Source organism: Gopherus evgoodei, chromosome 8, assembly GCF_007399415.2.
Source record: "Gopherus evgoodei ecotype Sinaloan lineage chromosome 8, rGopEvg1_v1.p, whole genome shotgun sequence".
In the NCBI taxonomy this organism is placed as follows: Eukaryota; Metazoa; Chordata; order Testudines; family Testudinidae; genus Gopherus; species Gopherus evgoodei.
In genome coordinates, this window is record NC_044329.1 from 30179760 (window position 1) to 30194704 (window position 14945).

At 41.1% G+C, this 14945-nt stretch overlaps 1 protein-coding gene across 1 annotated transcript in view; it reads right to left on the bottom strand.

Annotated features, from left to right (window-relative positions):
* SLIT3 (slit guidance ligand 3) overlaps positions 1 to 14945 on the bottom strand; it is an 811508-nt gene that overhangs the window by 220909 nt on the left and 575654 nt on the right. The window contains exons 13-14 of the mRNA XM_030572932.1: positions 3925 to 4068; positions 1116 to 1279 (exon numbers count right to left, since the gene is read on the bottom strand). Coding sequence (XP_030428792.1) covers positions 1116 to 1279; positions 3925 to 4068 — 308 coding nt within the window. The remainder of the gene's footprint in view (positions 1 to 1115; positions 1280 to 3924; positions 4069 to 14945) is intronic.

Consider the following 14945-nt stretch of genomic DNA (forward strand, 5'->3'; position numbering starts at 1 on the left):
CCATCAATCTTTTACTGTTAGGAGTACAATTAATCATGCTGTTTTTTCAGGGGTGGGGAGGGAGAGGACAAAAATGACAGTAATTTTTATAGGAAACACTCAAAAGTATTTCATCAATGACAATCATTTTTCTTCTCAATACATAGCAACAGATTTTCTTACACTGAAATTCTGCCTGTTCCTATAGCATGTCACAAGTACAGTAAATCTGAAACCTATGCTACTAGTACAACACACACATGAACAAACGGAGTCTGCTAAATTAAGCTGCATAAGGCGATATCCCTTTGTTGACATCTGGTCTGGAAGATGAAAAAGAGCTAATAGTACAGTTTATGAGGTGGTGGGGATGAGGAAGAGCTGTATATACTACTTTTCAGATTATTTTCATCATCATCAACTAATTACACATACAGTAAATAAAAAAATCTGTGGGTCAGTTTTGATTCCTTCCTTCCTAGAGGACAAAAATCCACTGACTGCAATGGCAGCTTTGCTTGAATGAATAAAAATTAAGGTAAGAGCTTCTGGGTTGGATCTGCAGAAATTAGTTATGGATGGTAAAGCCCTGCTAATTCATATGGTCTATTTCCTCGTGTTCCCCTTCGGGGGCACAACTGTTCCTTGCAGTTTACGTAGGACTTAATCCACCACAAGGTTCTTTTCTCTCTCTCTCCCCTCTGTCTCCCTCACCCCTTCTCCTCTCCCGCACTTTTTTTTTTTTGTGTGCTTAGTACTTACTCAGGCAAAGCTCCCATTCAAGCCAGGATTTGGCCCAATGTACATCCAGGTTTCCGCCCTTTCCAAATACACCATTTGGCATACGACTTCATCTGTATCTCCACTGGTTTTCATAGACATTTTATAACCCAGCATTCTTTAAAAATTAAATGTCAAGGATTTTTTTAAAAAAGACAAGCTACAGACTGGGCTCTTTTTTAATCCATAAGGTAATTGGATTCTGGAGGACTAACTGAATTTCCCAAATTTAATTTTAAAAGATGCTCCACAGTATCCATTATAGCAAACACTGTCCTGCAGATTTGATTAGCAGGCTCTCTGGACCTGCTTATTTCTGAATTCAAAGTGCAGTACAGCCTGGATAAATGAATTACCTGAGCAGCGGAACTTCTTGCTCTTGATCTGGCTGATTCGTTTGTTGGCAAGGCGACGTGGACTGCTGCATCGAGCGCCGCTGGTTTCTATCGGATTATCCTGCAGGTAATCAGCCAGCCACTTCAAATGGCAGTCACACACAAATGGATTCTGAGCTAAATGTCTGCAAGAGGGATGGGATGTTTAATCAGAAATGACCTGTGACTCTGTACTCCATCATTGTTCTTCACAAACGCAAACCTGAAGAGTAGAGTAATTGAATAAGCTCCCAAAAACTCAGGCCTGGCGGAAGCCACATGGAGCTGCACATGAATGGGAAAATTCTGTGAGCTATCGTATTTCGTAGCTCATTAAGCCTGCTGCAAGTCCTTCATGGAGGAAGCAAAAATTAAAACAGCAAAGCCTGATTTAAAGGATACAGCTCTTCTGTCTCCAGTGTTTTCACTTGGAAGCCTGACATGATGCACTGTAATAGAAACACATCTTTCTAGAAACACCTGATTTGAGAGAACATTTTGTGCCCTGGTTTCAAAAGATGGTTTATTGACAAGCTCAGCTTCCTAGGGATAAAAATCTGGATAAGTAAAGGAGAGCACCTTGGATCAGTGGGTAAAGCCACAAATGAGCCAGAGGCCTTCACTCAAGAGTGAAATTAATGTTGCATATCCTGTTCAGGGCTAAGAGTTTTTCTGCACTGATTTCTCCTCGATCTGAAATTTTAACTTTTCAGAACAGACAGCTGACGCAAACTAGGGCCCGACTAATATAATTCAGCAAACGCCCATGTGAAATACACCAGTCTAGTTGGCAAGGTATTTCACCGGACATTCAAATTGGGGTGATAAAGTCCCTCTGGATTGTCTACAAATATTTCAGGTAAAGGCTTCTTCTGCTCTGCTTAGGCTCCCAGAAGTTAAGGCAAAACTTATTTCTGCAGTTGTTTTGGTCCTCTTTGTTGGGCTCCGTGAGGTATTAAATAAAGAAAGTTTGTCAGGACTCTCTCTGAGCCTGCTCCCATAGAAATCAATGACAAAACTCCCACTGACTTCAAAAGGGAGCAGGATGCAGACCTCAATCATGAAATGTCCATTTGTTGCAGAACTGGATGTGGAAAGATGTTAACTTGTGTTTATGAGCAGAGGTATAAGGACATATTTCCAGAGAGTTATGGTCCTACTAGTATTTAGGCACATTTTTCTCTCCAGCTCATGTTCCATTCACACTAAATGTATTTTGTTTCCTTGTTCCAGGTATGTTTAGAGGTTGTGGCTTAATATAGTGAAAATAACATGCCACCCGGTTGTGGTGGCAGCACCCGAGAGAGAGGAGTCAAATGAGTGGGGGAAAAAATGTTCCTTACAGAGGTTACCCAAAGAGGTTAAACATTGTTGCTTCGTTGAGCCTGTAAAGTAAAGTCACTCCAGTACTAGAAGGTCCAAATACCAAATCAACAGTATGTGATGGCTGGGATGGGCTGTGCTCCATGCTTTAAAAAAAGGTAGAAACTGGAAATCAGCTACAACATCAAACTGCCCATGGAGAAGTGTCTCAATGAGAAGCAATGAGGAAAGCTTGATGTACACTCTAAGTAATGGTCCCAAGCTCTGTCTAGAAAAAATATGGAACCCAAGAAGTAACTTTTATAGCTTACCATTTTAAAAATATCATTTCACTTGGTTTGTTGAATTCGTGCACATCTAGCATTTGCAACAGAGTGATATTAGTAAACTTTTAGCTTTATCTGAAACTAACTCTGGGTTTACGCATAGATGTAAGTTTTATATATATACACACACAAACCAGAGCCATTTATACATCACAGAAATATTTATTATAATGTCTGCTTGGATTGGTGCACCAGGTGCTGGCCAAATATTTGTGGCAAATTATCTTCATGCTCCCAGCCTCTGGAGCTTCCTTTTTGCTACAAATAACAATTGTGCATTTTCTTTTAGGTGAGCAAACATACACAAAATTTATTTACACAGTGCACTGCCTGTCTTGCAGTGTGTGCATATACACACACACAAAGTTTTAGATCTCTTTTTAATGAGTTTGCCAGTCAGATTCTGGGAGAGGAGTATTATTCTTTCTTTGGAAGTTCTCCCAGCTTTATGATGAAAAATCTTACCCTGTAAAATATCAGTTATGGTGTGTACTTATGTATCCAAGAAAAATAAGGGGTTTCTGACCACTCTCCTAGTCCTAATGCTTTAATATCATCTCACACTAAGACTCAGAGAAAACACAATAGATCCATTTTTTTTAAATTAATATTTTTACCTGGACCAAATGAATAACAACTTACAGTGATACACATTTACCTCACATGCCTAGAATGTCAATTAAAATGTAGCTTCAAGTCTTATGAACCATGTAGCAGGTCTCAATGTCCAGTAGGGATAAATAACAAATACATATGCTCACAGAAAACCATTATGGACATATTTTTATATATATCTGAAGTCTGCTGTGCATATACTTATATAGAGTCAAATGTACATGCCCAGTATCATCTCTATTTAAAACCACTGAATGTCCCCAAATGAAATATTTATATTCATTAATAAATTTATTATATTTATAAGACCCCTGGAAAAGAGGCAGAACCTTGTAGAATTGGCAGTGCTGAATTTATTCTATATTTTTCTTTCATGTTTTTCTTTCATTTCTGCCAAAAAACGGAAGCTACTGGCCTTGGGTTTCTTCAATATTGTCTTAATACTAGATGCAAAGGCAGTGTAAAGATAGGGAACATCTTTGGGGAAAAAGGAAGAGCTGTCAGTTGTAGTGTGTCTGCGTACTCACAGAGTCTGAATCGATTGGAGAGGTGCAAAGAGCCCCTTGCTGATAGTCTGCAGTTTGTTGTCATAAAGAGATAGCAGGTTCAGATTATGCAGATCTTGAAACGTGTTTACCCTGAGGCAGTTGATCTTATTGGCATTGAGAAGCCTGAAAGCAGAGGAAAGGTTTATAATTCACTAACATTGTAATTACCAGATAAAGAGAGACTGAACTTTGGGGTTAACCTAAAAAAAATGAAACCACTCAAACCAAATCATTCTACATTAAAGGTCCTTGGTCTGCCTATTACCTTAAAAGCAAAAAACCCTACAGTCACCATTAGAAGTATCAAACTGAGGGACATATACAGACACGGGTATAACAGAGCTAGATAAGCAAAAAAAAAAAAAAAAAAAAGGTCCTGCAAATATATTTTTGTGCATATAATTTGTACAAGGTAATTCCAGAGGAATATTGCATATGGTTCATGGAGAGACCTTTCACCTTAATAATGGTTATATAATTTACACAAAGAGATGGTCAAATAGTTGCCTTCCCCCACATAGTGGCTATTGTATGGAAGTCCACTGTAAGAGGCAGACAGGGCACTTCTTTTAACCCCCAGTCAGCAGGTGCTTGAATCCAGCATGAAGCTGCTGAAGTTCTGACCACTTCATTGCAGTTGTTGTGGCTAGTTAGTTCTATCAGAGAACCAAAGAAGAGAGAGAGTCTCCTAAGGGACAGGAAACTAGGTAGGCAGTAGGTTCAGTTATGCCTGTTACAGGTTGAGTTACTAATAAAGCCAAACCCAGGAATGGAGTAAATTTGAACACTTCACTCAGGGCACGCTTACATGCGGGACACAAACTGGCAGTTCACCGTACATAATTGCATACAAAGTATTATTATAGGAGATTATTCCATTTAGCTTCCTTAGACCTTGAGCTATTTAATGCTGGCTTGCAATGATATGCAGAGATAGACCCTTTACATTCAGTGTAGTCCATAGGGATCACAAGTAACATGGTTTCTATGTTGACCATAAAGAGATAAGAAACATCAAAGTCAATCACACTTCTCTATTATCTTGTACATCCCATCAATCTATGTTCTGTCTATGGACTGTAAACTCCAAGGGATTATCTATATGTGTGTATTGTACAGTGCCAAGCATATAATCATTGCCAAACAAGTACATTAGTAACATAATAAATAAATGTTGTGTGAGTCTTATTTAAGTCTCATTGCTTCTAGTTTCACAGCTTATTCACCAGCATTAACTAATTGGAATGATCATTCTGGGGCCAGGCGGTAGCTTTAAGCTACTGGCCACATTAGTGCAGAGGGCCATGCAGCAGTGGGAGCTTCAGGAAGAATTCTGATCAGCTCAGAGAGGATTTCTCCAGAGGCTTTGGGGAATGCACATCAGAATGGAAGTTTCACAACCCTTAAGAGGTGCAGGTTCACCCACCCCTTTGAGAGAATTTTACAAACAAGCATAGTGCCTGCCTTCTCCACTTCAGTTATGTCAGTCTCCTGTGCAGGTGTGCAAGGGGAATAGTACAGAAGAAGGCACTTCAGTGCCTCTCCCACCTTACACATCTGCACAGAAGACCCATAATAATCCAAATTTAGTCCATTCATCCAGAAAACCAATACAAAATGGATAGCACCAAGGAAAGCTTCCCCCACCACCCAGTCATGGTCACATCAACTCTGACATGGATGGATAATCTTCATCAGTAATAAGGGAGCGATGTCTTCATTGCCCTTTCAGGCACAACTTTAAAGTACTACCAACCTGAGCCATACTCAAGACTGTGGCCTACACATGCAAGACCTCACACCAATCTAGCCATCTTCTTTTCTGTATTCTACTGTACTTTCTGAAGTGGCTTATGTTTCTTCAGGACATCTGAAGTGTCTTGGCCTAAAGCTTTTCCCCAGAGTTGTTTACCTAAAGAATTCTACAGCATTTTATTTTTTGAAGGGATGTCTACCTTTGTTGAAATGATTCAGTAAATCTGTCATCAAACCTATATGAAACTGACCTCTCCATTTAACTTCAGTGATCCACCAAAGTTATCCACAAAATCTTTAACTATCTTTGAGCTTTCTGAAACTGACCATGGACTTTCAAAAAAGGAAATCTTATTCTAGTTGGTAAGACTGAAACAGTAAGTGTGAAAGTCTGTTGCAATGGGACCTGAATCTGATTGCTGCTTCTGTATGCTGCCTCAATAATAGTAATAGGGCTGTGTTTGCGGGGTGAAAGGTATCTTTGCTTCCTGAGCAAACTAGTATGAAATCTTAAATAACACAGGAGTACTGTCTCCTGCACTAGCTTGCACCTCTAGCCCTAAGGACAATAGGGGACATTCTGTCAGGTAGAAGCACATGCCAGCTAGGGTCATGTCTTGCTGCTCCCTTTCTCCAACAAAGCATGCCACGCAGAGCTTTCTTAGTGCTATCCTACCCTTCAACTACAAGAATCTTTCATACAAATTAAGGCCACCACTTATTCTGTATTTCACATTTTATTTGTGGGGTGCCACAGATATTGCATCAAAGTGTTACACTAGTTGTGCTAGTAAATACTCAGTTGTAATACTTGGAAACAGAGGGTCCTTTTCTCAAGGATTTACAGTGCATAGATCTTTGATGTAATAATGTGTCAGAATACAGCTTCCCTGCTTAACCAAGGGGAAAAATCAATATTAATTCACCTGGATTTTCTTCATGATGCCATGCAGCAGGCTACTGGCCTATGATGGGCTAAGGTCCAACAGACGGCAATGAGGGATAAATGTGTGCAGCTCTTGCTTGAAGAAACAGTTTACAGCATTTTACAGAACTGAAACCTTTGTCTCAAATACGGGGCTTACAAAAGCACCCTGCCCCCTGAGCAGCTTAAAATTCTGTGACTGGCGATTATGTGGCATGTAACCCAAAATCTTACTGACTCTAGCTGTACTACAGAGTAATTTTCACATTAGGACACTTGAATAATTCCTCCAGTGTATTAGGCATGCTGACGCTTTGCTTCAACAGCAGGCACCCAGATCATCAGTTAATGACTTGTTCTTATGATTTTCACTGTGTCCAAGACAAAGTAATCACCATTATCTCTGAGTTCTCATGCAGTACATGTCTCTCTCTCAAACTGATACTTCCTCTCTTTATGAAACACAGGTCAACACATTATAGAAGGCAGCATAAAAAGAGCATAGGTTTTGAGGTGTTCCCCCAAACAGGCACTTATGACCCCTTCAGCTATCACCTCTCTTCTTATCTACTATCCCCACTTGCTATTTCTCTCTTTTAATGTAACATTCACTAACTGCTGTGTTTCAAGAGGACTGTTCCATGATCATATTAAAAACACATTGTAGTACTGATCACAGTGCTCTGAACCATCCTCCAGCTGTCACTTGCTCAGAGTTGGATGATTTGTTTCAGACCCAGACACGTGTACTGACGCATCAATGTTGGATGAAGTAAAGCGCACCATCTGCAAACTGAAAAACAAAGCACAGCCAGTGCTGACGGCATTCTCTCAGAGCAGCTAAAATGCGCTATTGGCCCTGGAGTGGAATTACTTCTGGCTGTCTTTTGCCTGGTGTGGAAAACTGGAACTGCCAACCGCCTGGAAGGACAGTAATGTAATCTCACTTTATAAGGGTAAAGGACTGTGCAGTGAATGTAAGAGCGACAAGACCATCACCTTGTTGTCCATGCTAGGGAAGATGTTTGTGCATGTTCTGCTGGTGTGTTTGGAGCCCCTGTTGCATCAGAAGCGTTGCCCCCAACAGTCAGGTTTTACGAGGAACAGGTCCATGTTAGACGCCATTTTGGCCCTCCGCTTGCTGTCAGAGATACATCATGAGTTCAAGCAGCCCCTGCATGTGGCGTATGTCAATCTTAAAGTTCTGTTTGATTCAGCTGACTGAGTCATGCTCTGGAGGGCTTTAAATGGCATAGGTGCCTCAACCACTTGGTGATCTCTTGCTCTCAGACCTTGATTATGTGGATGATATCGTTCTTCTAGTATAGAGCCCCAACAGGTTTTGCAGGGCGCTCGAGCAAATGAAGGAGAAGTCAGCTAAGGTTGGCCCCCATGTTTCGTGGTCAAAGACAAAGCTGCAAAATCTAGGGATCAGGTCCTCCTACGACCTCAATCTCTTTGACTAATAAAACTGTCAAAGAAGTCTCCAGCTTTTGCTTTTTGGAATCTGTTCTCAACAGTTCCTCATATGGGGGTTCTTCACCAGACTGGCATCACAGCATCTGCCATGAGTCTTTTACAATGAATATGGAATCAACATCATCTCGGCACAACCACCAGGTTCAGTATCTATTTCAGCTGTATCCTCTCCGTACTGCTGCATGGTTGCAAAACATGGACACTATGGTACTCAGACTGGGCAAAGCTGGAGACTTTCCATACAAAATGCCAAAATTGTACATTGGGCATAAAGTGGAACAACTTCATTTGTAATGCAGATGTTTACAGTTGCTCCGATCTACAGATTGCTGGGGCCACTGTCCACAGACAGCATCTTACACTTTTCGGACATGTGACAAAAATGCCACAAGACATTCCAGCAAATGCCGGTCTCTAGGTGGCTTGTAACATCCGGGATAAAATTCCACCAACCGAGGATGGAGGAGACCCGGAGGCAAATCCCGTTACATGGGTGTGTCAAGTCTGTTCCGAGGTTGGACTCTTGGCCTGTCTAGCCCTTGCTACCACATAGGAAAGGACCAAATGGTGAACAATCACTATGGCCAATCATTTAGCTAAGTGTTAAAGAAGAAAAAGTAGTACTGATGCCATATGAGATTACAGCGGCACATGCAAATCCCTTCCCTTTGGGTTTGGAGAATAGATTTGACTTCACATCCAAATTGGGAATCTTCTCCATTGTGCCTCCTTTTCCGATGTTCCTCCAGCTCCCTCTGTATCTCTCCAACAACCCTTTAACATCCCCAGTAGCTGTTGCCAGTGATTTATGGTGCTGCTTTTGATACCACTATCCAGAATTGTAAACCCACATTATAATGCAATCTCTCTCTCATTTCCATTTCCAGCCCCACACTGATCACATCAACAGGATCTCTGACTTCAGCTCTGGATTTGAGTATCTGAAGGGATATTTTTTATTTGAAGGCAAAACATTACTTAAATCTTCACACATGCCTGTGCAGGGCTGTGCACCACAGTTTGAATCAGAATCAGCTTCCAGCACTATACAACTGAAGGTAGCATTTTCTGATATTCTGCACCACTAGCTCTGTTTTTAATGACTGAAATTATTATCTCACATTAATGTGTGCAGATATAAACCATGCCCTTCAGTTCAAACCATGTACTATGGTAATAGCAGCAGAAGAGGCACTGAACACAAGACACAACAGTGGCAGTACTGGGAACAAACTATTTTAGAGTAAGTACTCCCAACGCTTGGAATAAAATAAACCACTTCCTGTGAACCACACCCTGAGAGAGGAGTGGTTGCTCAGTAGAGTGCACCCAACCCACCAATCCAGGAAAGAATTTAACAGAGAGAGAGAGAGAGATACAGCAGAACTTCTACACCTAAGGCCTGGTCTACACTACGCTTTTAAACCGAATTTAGCAGCGTTAAACCGATTTAACTCTGCACCTGTCCATACAACAACGCCCTTTATATTGATATAAAGGGCTCTTTAAACCTGTTTCTGTACTCCTCCTCGATAAGAAGAGTAGCGCTGAAATCAGTATGGCCATGTCGCATTAGGGTTAGTATGGCCGCAAATCAATGGTATTGGCCTCTGGGCGGTATCCCACAGTGCACCATTGTGACCGCTCTGGAAAGCAATCTGAACTTGGATGCACTGGCCAGGCATACAGGGAAAGCCCCACGAACTTTTGAATTTCATTTCCTGTTTGCCCAGCGTGGAGCTCTGATCAGCACGGATGGCGATGCAGTCCCAAATCCAAAAAGAGCTCCAGCATGGACCGTACGGGAGATACTGGATCTGATCGCTATATGGGGAGACAAATCTGTTCTATCAGAACTCCATTACAGAAGATGAAATGACAAAGCATTTGAAAAAAATCTCCAGGCTATGACACAGAGTCCACAGCACAGTGCTGTGTGATAAGTGTAACGGAAAGCCAAAGAATCAAATGGACGCTCATGGAGGGAGGGAGGGAGGGAGGGGGTACCGAGGACTCCAGCTATCCCACAGTCCCTGCAGTCTCCGAAAAGTATTTGCATTCTTGGCTGAGCTCCCAATGCCTGTAGGGTCAAACACATTCTCCGGGGTGGTTCAGGGTATATCTCATCAATTTACCCCCACCCCCCCCATGAAAGAAAAGGGAAAAAAATCGTTTGTTGACTTTTTTCAATGTCACCGTATGTCTACTGCATGCTGCTGGTAGACACGGTGCTGCAGCACTGGACAGCAGCATCCTCTCCCCTTCCTTCCCCGGTGGCAGACGGTACAGTGCAGAAGGACTGGTAGCTGTCCTCGTCATCATCCCGTGAGTGCTCCTGGCTGGCCTCAGGTGAGGTCGGCCGGGGGCGCCTGGGTAAAAATAGGAGTGACTCCCGGTCATTCCCAGCAGATGGGACAGAACGGCTGGTAACCGTCTTCATCATAGCAACTGGGGGCTGAGCTCCATCTGCCTCCCCCTTTCATGTGTAAAGAAAAGATTCTGTACTGCCTGGACTATCATAGCAGCGGGATGCTGGGCTACTCTCCCCGCCCCACCGTTTAATGTCCTGCCTGGACTATCATAGCAGCTGGAGGCTGCCTCCTCCTCATTTTATCTCACTAAAAAGTCAGTGTTTCTTATTCCTGCATTCTTTATTACTTCATCACACAAATGGGGGGACACTGCAACGGTAGCCCAGGAGGGTTGGGGGAAGAGGGAAGCAACGGGTGGGGTTGTTGCAGGGGCACCCCCCGTGAATGGCATGTAGCTCATCATTTCTGCGGGATCTGACATGGAGCGACTGTGCTCTCTGGTACACTGGTTGTCTAGTACACGTGCCCCATATTCTTGGCAGCAATTGACTCTATTTTTAGATACAACATAAAGGAGGGAATGACTGGGGTGTCAGTCCCGTTTTTGTCTTTGTGCCCCCGGCCGACCTCAGCGAAGGCCATCCAGGAGCACCCATGATAGCAGCAGACGCTACAGAATGACTGATAACCGTCATCTCATCGCCAATTTACAATGGCATAGCAGACGGTACAGAACAACTGATAACCATCTCTGCTATCTTGCAAAGGCAAATGTATGCTGCTGCGTAGCGCCACAGTACTGCCTCTGTCAGCGGCATCCAGTACACATACAGTGACAGTGACAAAAGGCAAAACAGGCTCCATGGTTACCATGCTATGGCGTCTGCCAGGGCAATCCAGGGAAAAAGGGCACTAAATGATTGTCTGCCATTGCTTTCACGGGGAGGAACGAATGAGTGACGACATTTACCCAGAATCACGTGCGACACTGTTTTTGCACCATCATGCATTGGGATCTCAACCCAGAATTCCAATGGGCGGGGGAGACTGCGGGAACTATGGGATAGCTACGGGATAGCTACCCACAGGGCAACGCTCCAGAAATCGACGCTAGCCTCGGTACATGGACGCACACCACCGAATTAATGTGCTTAGTGTGGCCGCGTGCACTCGACTTTATACAATCTGTTTTATAAAACCGGTTTATGTAAAATTGGAATAATCCCGTAATGTAGACATACCCTAAGACTGAGAAACTCATTGAGTGGCTGAATTTTACCAGTAAGTAACACAAGTAGAACTTTAGGAAAATGCAATACAAAATGTGTTTTGAAATTTCTTGCCAGTGGTGGCACTATTAGCTCATGCCTGTGGGCAGCTAAACAAGATGCACGACAATAGGAATTTAAAGAGTGGTGCCCCTTCCATGCTGTACATCCCTCACCTGAGGTCTAAAAACTATACACAACAATATTTATATATCATATTTATAACAAAAGGGAAAGAAGATATCCTTAATAGACTTCTATTGCCTCATAGGAAACAGGCAACAGGAGCAAGAGCAGAGTAAGAGACTTACTGATCATATAAGTACCGTACATACAGAAATATCTCTAAACAAAATGGTTTTCAGAACTGTCCCTGAGGCATTTTAAAAGTAACTGTGTGTTAACTATAAAGTCAGCATTTACATAAATAATAGCAAACAATTAGGAAAGGAAGAGTAAGAAAAACTCAAACACCCATTCTGAGCAAATCATGAACATCTCCAGTATTAAAAACTAGAATTAACAAAGTTTGACTCTTTCTTGGTATATATTTGCCACTATTTGCAGTAATACAACCAGAAACAACACTGTGAGAGGTACCACTGCTGTGAGAGGTACTACAGAAATACAAACCTAGAGCAATTGAGTCTATATATACACCCAAGATATATAGGCATACTTCCTATTTTAAGGGTAACAGAAAGTAATGAAAAAAGGGACTTGTTTATGTGAACTAGAATGAGAACTCACATAACCAATTAGAACTGGGAGCTCAGTTAATACACAACATACTTCTGTGAGCAGCAGTTGCTGTTCTGTAGAGGATATATAGTACCCATGAAATATACCTCTAGTACCAGAAACTACACAGGACAGATACAGAAAAAAACTTAGAGGTAGAGCAGGTTGGAAAGTTTTTGTCAAAGCATTTCTGACAGAAAATGTCATTTTTTAAAATTCAAAGCATTTAAAAAAGTGTAAATTTTGATGAAAATTCCCACCCAAATATATTTTTTTAAAGAAAATTTTCATTTAGGAAAATACTGGATTTTTTTTTCAGATTTCCGCACTTAGTTTAGATTTTTTTCATTTTTGTATTGTTTTAATTATTGTAATTGTTATGTATTATTGTTATTATTACTGCATTACTGTTGTAATAACCCAGTTGGACACTGATGACAAACAGGAGATAATTTGATCTAGTACAGAAGATAAGTTGGTTGAATCAGTACTATTTAGCAGCTGATCTTAATTTTAAAATAATAAGATAAATCACAAATATTTCAGTGATTATATTATGCTATTTTAAATAACATAAATGAACCATGAAGTAGGCATGCATGGAACAGACTACCCTTCAGGAAAGTTTCTTCCAACTCCCCTTTAGTTAGAAGTTGACTTATCCCCTAAAAGATGAAGGTTTATATCCCTTCCAAAGCTCTTAATTATGCTTTACTCCTATTATAACAACTTTGGATATTGTTTTAATCCATGTAAATGTCCTGTTTTATCCTGTTAAGATCTTGACCCAAATCATTACATCAAATGATTAATTATTGTACTCAAACAGGTGCATTAGGTAAACCCATGAAATAAATATTGATCTCAATTCCTCTAAAATATTATAGATGAGAAAGCCAGCTATAACTCACAAGCAGAAAAACTGATTCTGTTTAGACATTGCACCTTTTAAAAACTGTGCTAAAAAAAATGAGTTTCATTCTGTTTAGAGTGTTTTTGAAAGAGGGGATAGTTAGCAGTGTATTTTGCATCCTAATCTTCACAGGGCCTTACCAATATTTCTCTTGCAACAAATTATGGTGAAAGTAATTTCCACTAATTTTTCTCATTGTGTTATCAGCCTAATCAGATGTGATTTATACACTGGTTCCACATGTGGTACAACATTCAAAGAGAAGCTAAAAATTCAAGAAGAAATAAAACCATATGGTATTTAGAGGGATGATGGATTATTAACTCAGCTCTCTGTTTTCATCCATCTGGACATCTTAAAAAAGTGTGGAAAAGATCACTCATAAGTCTAAGATCCCATGTCTCCATAGTGTAAGGGAAAGAGGCTAAAGACCTGTAGTATGCACTCTGTTAAAAGCCCTAAGCAGAACACAACTCTATTACAATACTATGATCGTGTTACCTGAAGGAGCAAATTTGTCCAGGCACGCTGTACTAATAATGTGTTTCAGCCAAGTCCTTTGAAAGAAAGTGTACTGAGCTGGCACAGTAATGGTAAGATGTTCCTAAGTTCCATTTGCATAATTAAGATGGTCTCCCAACTGAATTATACACAAAAGCACTGTCAAGTAATTAACATTTAAATAATATTTTGAATTTCCAAAACAAAATGATTGAAAATAATTGGTTTTTAAGAGTAAAGAGGGATGCTGATGGGGCTTTCACGGCAGTAGCATTTTTATTTTCTCCTCAGTGAAGACAAGTAAACAAACTATCAGCAAATAACTATATAACTCAAAGTTTGAAACAGCAGCCTAGCAACCTTACTGCGCTCGGAAGACTGCAGATTGCTCTCTGTTGCTAGTGGATGGATCAGAAATCATTCTAAGTACATTAATAAGATGAGGGAAAGCAAAGGGGAGAAAAGCTGCACAGAGCCACAGTGAAGCTATTTCTTCTTCCTTTTAGTTAGCTTCATATTATGATAACAATGACAATACAACTAGAATTAAAACAGCCAATATTCTGTCACTTGACTGATGGGGCCCTTTGGGGACTTATTTGGGGAAAATAAGAACAGGATGGGAAAGATTAGGCTTAAAATACATAAGAGATTTATAAGGAGGTAGATGACTGAAGTTATTTGCATGGATAATAGTAGAATTCAAATCGAATGCACACAACTCTTATTAAATACCTACAGCAAAAGGCTTCACCTACATTCAAAGTCCCTGTGTGGGAGATATTAAGGTATGTCTATACTGCAAACCTGTGTCAGCTGACTTGGGCTCACAGAGCTTGGGCTGTTGGGCTATTTAACTGTGGTGTTGATGTTCTGATGCAACCTGCAGCCTAATCCCTGGGATCCTCCCACCTCGCAAGGTCCTACAGCCTGGGCTCCAGTCCAAGCCAGAACATCTACATTGCAATTAAACAGCCCTTCAGATGAAGCTGGCTGGCAAGGGTCAGCCATGGGTTTTTAACTACAGTGTAAAACTAAGAAGGGAGGCTGCACCAAGACACTGGGAATCAGGACTCGGGTTCCATTGACTTACTTTATCATAGAGC